This window comes from Ictidomys tridecemlineatus, chromosome 7, assembly GCF_052094955.1.
Source record: "Ictidomys tridecemlineatus isolate mIctTri1 chromosome 7, mIctTri1.hap1, whole genome shotgun sequence".
Lineage (NCBI taxonomy): Eukaryota > Metazoa > Chordata > Mammalia > Rodentia > Sciuridae > Ictidomys > Ictidomys tridecemlineatus.
In genome coordinates this window covers 2,506,770-2,515,500 of record NC_135483.1, presented here as the reverse complement: position 1 = coordinate 2,515,500, position 8,731 = coordinate 2,506,770, and the positions used below count along the sequence as shown (strand labels likewise).

At 61.7% G+C, this 8,731-nt stretch overlaps 1 protein-coding gene and 1 long non-coding RNA gene across 9 annotated transcripts in view; both read right to left on the bottom strand.

The window, feature by feature from the left end:
• Positions 1 to 399: 399 nt before the first annotated feature.
• LOC144365274 (uncharacterized) lies at positions 400 to 987 on the bottom strand. Its single transcript, XR_013423576.1, has 2 exons — positions 856 to 987; positions 400 to 636 (listed from the first exon to the last, which is right to left on the bottom strand). It is a non-coding gene; the product is annotated as an uncharacterized LOC144365274 (long non-coding RNA).
• A 255-nt stretch (positions 988 to 1,242) lies between these two features.
• The window catches only part of LOC144365380 (uncharacterized), a 12,236-nt gene continuing 4,747 nt past the window's right edge, over positions 1,243 to 8,731 (bottom strand). For 4 of the 8 annotated variants that reach the window (XR_013423732.1, XR_013423731.1, XR_013423733.1 and 1 more), the window contains 3 exons: positions 6,905 to 7,105; positions 4,192 to 6,713; positions 1,243 to 3,814 (listed from right to left, as the gene is read on the bottom strand). Coding sequence is in view for 1 of the 8 variants with exons in the window: in XM_078016614.1 (XP_077872740.1) it covers positions 5,072 to 6,118 (1,047 nt within the window). In the remaining 7 variants the exon portion in view is untranslated. Of the gene's footprint in view, positions 6,714 to 6,904; positions 7,106 to 8,731 lie in introns of all 8 variants that reach the window. The other 4 variants (XR_013423736.1, XR_013423737.1, XR_013423734.1 and 1 more) reach the window with 4 other exon arrangements.

The following is an 8,731-nucleotide window of genomic DNA, read 5'->3' as shown; positions in this document are numbered from 1 at the left end:
GAGAGGCAGCGCTGGAGGCCACTGTCTTGGTGGCCAGGGCGGGGCGCTGTCAGGTGCCCGGCTGGGGGCTCAGTTCCAGGCGGCATGTGAGGAGGCCCTCCGCCTGGGAAGGCTCCGCCGCCCGCCACCCTCTCTCCACCAACCCAACTCCACTGGGATCAGCGTCAAGTATATTTAAAAAAAAATCAGGGCACAGAAAAGTGAGAATTAAGTAGAGTTTAATATTCATCATGCCTCGGGAGAGGGAAGATTGCCTAAGTTTAGAACTAATACAAGGAATCAGGAGAGAAAATATGGACAGGCTTGGCTGCATAAAAATGAAAATCTTCTGCATGTCAGAATTAAACCAGCACACGAGAAGGCCAGGAATAATGACCTGAAAACAAACCGCAGCAGATGTGACAGACAAGGCTGGATCGCTTTATTAAATAAAGGGCTTAGAAGACTTCCTCTAGAGTCCTGGAAATGCACAGAGGTGAGGTTCAGAGTTTTAAGACAGGAGAGGTCACAAGGACGGTGGGGCGAGACGTCCTCCTGCCTGGAGGGAGCTCAGGACTCAGGCTCCAGAGGTGGGCAGGGCTGCCCAGGACTTGCTCATTTCTTCTTGTCTTTTCCCAATTTTATTTGGGGGGTGTACTTTGCCCATAAAGAGAGTGGTGTGAGCCAATTAGTAATGCAGGATCCGCTCTCGTTGGAACTGTGGGTACCGGCCACCGTACCGAGGGGTGGCCAGGCACCGAGGGCTTTCTGCATATCACTCAGTGAAGCCACTCACTGAGTCCACAGGGCAGGTGCGCATTACCATCCTCATCATAAAGATAAGGAAACCGAGGCTCACAGTGGTGAAGGGCTCACCTGGGTCACAGCTAGCACGTGGGAGGACGGGATACGGGGCGGGTACAGCCTCCAGGAGGGCAAGTGGTGGCCACAGGGCAGGGTCCCTCTGCAGGGCTGCTGGCGTTCTGTGTGGGTCTTGCCCTCCCCCCTGCCGCCCTCCCCCCTGCCGCCCTCCCCCCTGCCGCCCTCCCCCCTGCCGCCCTCCCCCCTCCCCCCTCCCCCCTCCCCCCTCCCCCCTCCCCCCTCCCCCCTCCCCCCTGCCGAGCAAAATAGAGAACAGATGAAGAGAAAGGAAAAAAGGAAAAGCCCCTAGGCAAGGCAGGTGCCAGGGCGTGTGGGCAGAGCGGAGGAGCGTGGAACGGTCCCCACGTGCGCTAAATGCTGATTAGAAATACGTCAACAGGCTGAGGTGTTCGTAGACTAATTGACTAAAAATCCTTGAACCTGACACAAGTTGGGGAAAAACAACAGAGAAGAGGTTCAGAATCACAGGAGCGGCAGGCGTCTTCCCGGCCGAGGTGCCTGGTGGATTCTCCTCTCCCAGACGCTCTGCCGCCCAGCTGTCCTCCGAGCTGCTGTCTAAGGGAGTCCTGGACAACCCCGGGGCGAAAGGCCCAGAGAGAAAGGCCATCCCTGACTCCCAGGTGTGGTGACCTGCGCAGGACCCGGCTCTGCAGGATGCTGGCCCAGGAGCGGAGAAAGCATCGGGGTTGACAAGTGGCTAGAGCAGAGGGGACAGTGTCAGGCGCAGGAGGACTGCCTGGAGGAGGTGTGGAGACTCAGAGCCCTGGGGGGAGGAGGACGCGGGGTGCTGGGAAGGCTGGGCGGGGCTCTCCTGCAGGGCTCAGGAGCAGAGGGGCTGAGGAGGAGGAAGAGGGAAGTCTCCTGGCCGCACCTCTAGGAGGCGGAAAGATGGTCAGGGCTCCCCAAGTAGCTTCTGAAAACCCCATGTCTCTGGGGGCTTAAAAGAAAGACCCAGCGACTGGCCAGTGCTGGGCTGCGGAGGGCACGGCCCTGTTGCTGCCCTTCGTGCCGTCCTGGGCTCGCCTCAGGAAGCTACTGTTGTGCCCTCCCCATGAGGGCGGGGGGCCCAGGCCCAGGCCCACAGCTTGCCCGGCTCTGTCCTGTGGCCTCAGCTTAGATTCGCACCTTACCAGGTGGTTACAGCCCAGGAAGGCCAGAGGCAGACCCCTCCTCCAAGGAGCAGAGCCCTGGGCAGACTCCCAGGCTTCACGTTTAAGGTTCCAACCTTGGCACCTGGGCACTAACAGGCTACTGTGCCTCAGGCCCTGGGGCACCACCAGGTCTGACTCAGGTTACAGCCCAGGGCCCGCATGCCATAGGTGCTTCATAAAGGCTCTACTAAGCCCAGAGCACAAGTGCACTTGAGCAGCAGAGTTTGGTGGGCACCCCCAGCCTCCTGTCCCCACTCGGGTCCGGTCATGCCCCCACATCCCCCCAGCCCTCCCTGCCGCTCAGCCCAGAACCCAGACCAACCCCCGAGATCTTCACTTTTCAACTCGTTTTAATCCCTCTCTATTGGATTCCCTCCTTTCAATTTGATTTCCTTCCTTCAATCTGACGAAATTCAATTCCTTCAATTCATTTCCACTGATTCCCGTGCAGGGTGGAGGCTCGGGTGCATGCTGGCCCCTAATCCAGCTTCTGCCCATTTCTCCCACTCAGCCCCCTGTGGCCCGTCCCCAGCTGTCCTGCACCTACAAGGCACGGTCCTTCCTGACTTGGGACAGCCAAGAAGCCAGCACCCTGGCCCTGATGGAGAGCAGGTGAGATGCCCCTGACCCTGGGAACGTCCTGCCTGCCCCGGGGGCTGCGCTGGCCACTGGTACTGACTGAGGCCATGGCCGAGCCTCCCTTGAGCATCAGCGGCGGCCCTCCTCTGACTCCAGGTACTTACTTTAACTTTAGACGTCACCCTCCTTCCCTGGGGGCAAGTGGCCAGCAGGGGACCTGGTGACCTGTGCCACCCTCAGCCACACGCTGTTTGGAACAGCTTCCTGCTCGGGTTAGCGGCCGCCTGCCGTGGAGACAGGCCTTGGGCCTTCTGTACTCACGGCTGCGGCTGCTCTGGCCAAGCCCTCTACCAGGGCGGCCGCCGTCTCGGGTCTACCTTCCTGGCCAGGGTCTGGCCTTCCTCAAGCAGCAAGCCCTGGACAGCAGACGTGCGTGTTAGAGGATGAACCAGAAAACGGAAGCAGGGGAGGCATCTAAGTCTTAGAGTTACCACGACATGGTTGCCAGCTCCCTGCCTGGCACACGGGTGACCATGTGGAGGGACGGGGAAACCTTTATCAGTGCTTGACAAAGGGCAGGGTGTCCACACTCGCAGTTCCTTCCTCCTGGCCAGTGTGTCTCCAGCTCACCAGACTCCTGTGCATGACCCGAGGGTGGGCAGCGCCATGGCTGGCAGGCACAGGGGCCACCTTCAGCAAGCCTCACACAGGAGTCCCCTTGGTGGCAAACCCAGGAGGAGACGCGCTTGACACCTGGCCATGATCACATGCGACAGTGGCCCTGGGCGTCCATGTGGGATGGGTTCCCTCCAGCGCCCTGTGGTCAGGGTGGGTGCTATAGGAATGGAGAATCCTTGGAGGCTCAGCCGCGCAGGGAGACACTGGGGACCAGGGGGTCACTGCCACTCTGCTCAGCGGGTGCTCACCGTCCTTGACAGAGGCTGGACCCCTCGGAGTGAGTGCCCGGGTGACACAAGAGGCCGGGATGGAGCCGCCAGTGGACAGACACAGGTATCTGCCTGAAGTAACCAGGACGCCCTGGCGCCACGGCTGCTGGTGGCTTATGATGGTGACAGTGTCCCAGTGAGGACATTTGACCCCAGATTTGATCTCATGCTGGCCCCAGCCCGTGGGTCCTGGGGACTCTGACCTACTCACTGATTCTGCCTCCCGCGCTGGTGCTCAGGATGGCCTTAGGGTTCCACGGCCGCGTGACGCACGACCTGTAAGAAAGTGGCACGAGGTGGGTTCTCCTGGGCTCCTCTCCAGACCGCCCGGGGGAGCGCCTTCTCCCCTGGGAAGTCCAGACCAGCAGGTAAGGCCGGTAGTCCCCGGAGGGTGGCAAATCACACACCCAGGGCTTCCCTCTGCGCCCCGGCCTGCGTGTGGGCCCCACAGGGAGGGTCTGCTGCAGGGAATCCCTGGCAGGACTGCGCCCGCCCGTCCTGGGCCTGTATCCTCAGCCCCCCTGCCCAGGCCCAGCCCTGCAGGCCGGTGGGCTTCCCCCAGGGAGGAGCTGGACCTCAGCCCCTGGCCTCCAGGACAGCGCCCATCTGTGGGAGGCGACCTCTCCAGCCACAGGCTCCTCACGGCCATCTACCTGCTGTACCAGCCAGAAGGCAGGCCCTTCAGGCCTGGGCCATGTGCTTTGTCCCAGGCGGCAGCCCAACTTGACGACAGGAAGCCGAGGCTACCGGAGAGTAGGAAGGTGTCAAGGTCACTGCACAAAAATGGTGGCACCTCCAATCTCCATCCAGAGCCACCACAGCTGCTCTGGTGGGGGCCAGCGGTCCTCAGGGGCTCGAAGATAGGGCAGGGCGAAGAGCCCAGAGCCCTGTCTTGGAGGACACAGAGGTGGATCCTGGCACCGAGGGGGCCAAGAGGTGCTTCAAATAGGACGGAAGGTGGAGAGTTGCTTGTACCTTGTGCTGGGCACAGGGCAAGGAGAAGGTGGCCACCTCTCAGGGCAGCGGTGCTGACAGGGAGGTGGAGAGGCCTCGAGTCCTGAGGCTGTTGAGACCCCCCACTTCTGACTCCAGGAGCCTGGGTCCTCCGTCCCCCTCCAGCCTGTGAGTGTGGGAGCTGCCAGTCCCCTCGGCCCTGCCTGCGACTCAGCTGATTGGTGAGGGGCAGCTGCCCAGCCCGACCTGGGCCAACCAGAGTGCTGCCCTGGGCTCTGTTAACGGCAGTCTGGCTCCGGGCTGGTGGGGGAGTCGGGGTGAGCGCAGCCCGCCTTTCTCTCCAGGTGAGAATGCCGGGGTCAGGAGGGACCCAGGGCACACGGCAGCCCAAGGGTGGTGCTCAGAGGCCCCTCGTTCTCTTGGGGAGGGCTCCCGGGCCCTCCCAGCTCCATTGCTCCCCTGCACTGTAGCGTGGACGCCAGTCACCTCCGGGCATTTCCTTTGGTTTCTTCTCGTTGTCACCTCTTTGGCAGGGCCTGGAACAGCACCTGGCCCTCAGCAGGCACCCAGCACGCAGCCTTAGACCAGCAGGCCGTGGACCTCCGTGGGCCTGATGGGTGTCTTTCCCGGGAACAGTGAGCCAGGGCATCCTCTCCTGACTCGGGTCACGAACCTTGTGTTTCTGCCACTTGGAACAGGAAACCTGAGCGGTGTGGACACCTGAGGCCTTGGGACAGTCTCCCCAACTGTGGGTGGAGAGGAGGTGATGGACAGGAAGAGGGCCCAGGCCAGACACCTCTGCCTCCACCCTGCTGTGGGAGCAGAGCCCCTGCAGGGTTGCTGGGGGGTGGGGAGAGGAAGCCGGCCTGGACCTGGGCAGCCCCTCCCGTAGAACCCACCTGGGGTGTCAGGGGAAGAGTTCAGCCTCCACGGCCTCTGTCTTTCCCACGAGGGAAAAAGTAGATCCCACGGGACGTCTTCCACCCCCCAGGAGCTCCTTAATAACCCGTGGGTGCCCTTCCTGCTCCAGGCGTGGTGTGTGAGCCACCCACTGACCCCTGCTGGCAAGGCACTTGTCCTCCCTGCCTGTGGTGGCCATGGGAGGCCCAGCCCTTCTGCAGACGGGAGACCAAGGCCAGGGAGGCCCACAGCTTCTCCAAGTTCACAGCCTGTGTGTGCACCCGGGGCAAAGCTAGGCTGCTCCAAGTTCACAGCCTGTGTGTGCACCCGGGCAAAGCTAGGCTGCTCCAAGTTCACAGCCTGTGTGTGCACCCGGGGCAAAGCTAGGCTGCTCTGATGGCCTGGGTTGGGCTTGCACTCTTCCACGGTCGCCCCGACTCCTCTTGTGAGCCTCCGCGGCATCACGTCTTGTCCCCGGAGATGCCATCTGGATGGCAGAGGGGTGAGCTCACAGAGGGGGATCTGCCCCACACCCAGGTCCTGCCGGTGTCCGCCAGGCTCCCTGGCACCTCCAGGTGCTCCCCTCAGCCCACGGGTCCCAGCGCTGCCCCAGGAGGCCAGCAGGGGGTGACGGGGTGCAAGGAGGGAGAGGCCATCCCCACTGCTGGGCCCGGTGCTGGTGAGTGACACAACTAATTTCCCAAACACCATCTGAGCTGGGCGCATGTTGACGAGGAGGATGCTTTCTACATTTTTAAATTAGAAATTACATTTTTTTCCTGCCAAAATAAAGATGAGAAATCAAATGAATCTGGTTCAAAAAGGGGCTGGAACCAGGGGAACTGTGCCTGCCAGGCTCTCTGTTGAGCAAACAGACTGGAGCCCGGCGCCGTCTGGAGGTGGGTCCCAGGGCCTTGGCGCTGCCGGGCAGCCCAGCAGCAGCTCTGGCTGGCATCAGCAGGGCGGGCAGACTCAAGCTGCAGTGCTCAGCTGTGTGTATGATGCTGCCCACGTGGTCACCCCATTCTGCAACTGGGGAACGGAGGCCCAGCCTGGAGGCTCAGAGAGGAGGCTGGCCAGGAAAGGGCTGGGGTCAGACAGGGTCAGAAGGCTCACAGGCTGCCCTGACCGAGCAGCTCCACTGTGGGCTCTGGCTCCGTTTCCCTCTTGGATCACAGCCGCTCTCTGGCAGGACTGGCTTTCAGGTGGACAGAAGCCCGCAACATGGGCATCTGCGGGCGGCTGCTGGCCTGCTGTCTTCCTCGCTCCTCTGAACACTTTAATTTCCGTGATCTGCAGCCGCTCTTTGTCCTCTCGGCTTCTGGAATGGAGCATGGGAGACCACCAGGGGCTCATTCTCGGCAGCTCCCAGCCGCCCCCAGAGTCCAGTCAGCTCCTCCCTCTGCCTTCCTCTGGCTGGTTTCTGGCCCCGGGCACCCCTGGCCCAGCTGCTGCCCCTCCACTGCCTCCTGCCACCTCGCACTCCAGGCCTCCTGCTCCCTGTGTGCCCACCTGCAGGAGCTCGTCCTGGCTGCATGAAGCCGGAGCCTCTGCAAATCGTGCAGACTCCAAGAGCAGGGGCAGGCTGGCTGGCAGAGCTCGGCCTTCTGAGACTGGAGATGCTGGAGCCACAGGTGACCACTCCCCAGGAGGCCGGCCCAGGGCAGTGTGGCACCCACAGCCACAGCTGGGCTGGGCCCAGGAGGTGTAAGCCTGCAGCATCCCCAATAGATGGGCCCTGAATGCCCCACTCTGCATGCTGCCCTGACCCTGCCACCCCCTGGAAATCATCTCCCAGGCTGTCCCTGGCTCCCTCCAGAATCCTGCACTTGAGCTGCCCCCAAGGCCATTGCTTGGGCGTTTCTGGCATATGCAATGAAAGTTTTTGCCACCTCCCAGCCACAGATACCCTTCTATGTGAAAGGAGAGGGCTGGTGCCATGGCAGCCTGGCTCGGCTCAGGCTCCAGGCCAAGTGGGGAAGGAGCCAAGGCCAAGGGTATGGCCCATGAGCCACTGACGGAACCTTCTCCAAGGGCAGACCACAGAGATGAGAACAGCAGAGTGACCGCTGGGCCAGGGACCAAACGGGCATGAGTGCAACAGGGGGCGGCATGTGGGGCCTGGGAGGGACAGCAGCCCCACACCCCACTTCCCAGTGCACCAAAGTGTGTGGGGACAGCCACAGAGCCATGTGCACACACTCACACAGGGTGACAGGCACACATAGAGTCACACTCTTGATACAGACCCACAGGTAAACGGGCATACATGTAGACATGCGTAGACAGACACAGATACGTGAATGTGCGCACACACACACACACACGCACACACACACACACACAGATACACACCTACCCAGAGAGACACAGACACACAGCACGATGCTCAGAGACACAGAGACAAATCGCACGTGGTTACACACAGACACGCATCAAGACTCACTCAGATGTACTACAGACACGTCCACACACACACACACACACTCATGCCACCGCAGGTGAAGGCAGCGGGCCCGTCACTGGGTCCCGGGTGCCTGTGAGCTGAGGTGGGGGCGGCCCTGGGAGACCAGGGCAGGGGACACAGCTCTTCCATACTAGTGTGTAGCTTCCCGAGCCAAAGTATTTCAAAATAAAAGTGATGGGTTTTCAAAATAAAAGTGATTAAGAGAAGGGACAGGAGAGACAGAGGGGAGATGCCACAGGAAGGAGGGACGGAGGGAGCAGGCTCTGCAGAGAGGGACCAAGACGGAAGGCAGGCAGGAGGGAGGCCAAGGCCAGCAGGAGGGAGAATGGAGGAGGAGGGCAGCGAGTGACATCCTGTGTGGGCTCTCCTGGGTAACAGCCTGCAGATGGGCAGTCCACAGGTAGGCCCAGGCTGGGAAAAAGGCCAAGGTGCTGCCCGGGCTGGGCACTCCTGAGGCTTAGGCGAGAGGAGGCATCCTGGGGGCGCTGGCCCTGGAGCCTCAAGGCAGAAGAACCCTGGTGGGCTCTCTGCTGCTGAGCCTGGGCCCATGGCCACCTTTCCAGCTGAGCATGACACTGTGACCAGGAGCAAGCCCTGCCTGCCCGCCTAGCACACTGTGGCCTCGTCTCTGCTCCGGCCTCCCTGAGCCTCCGGGGCCGCCCGGGAGAGGGTGGGAGAGACTGCTCCTTTCAGCCCAGCGATTGCTCGCTGCTCGGGAGGGGGCTGCGGTGCTGGGGTGGAGCAGGTGCTGGGTCCCTCTTCCCTCGTCCCTCCTCCCTCCTCCCTGAGTTCTCTTGACAGCAGAGGGGGCAGAGGGATTTCATGCAGGGCTGTTCGTTGGTGGCTGTGGTCCGCGGCTGTGATGTCACTGC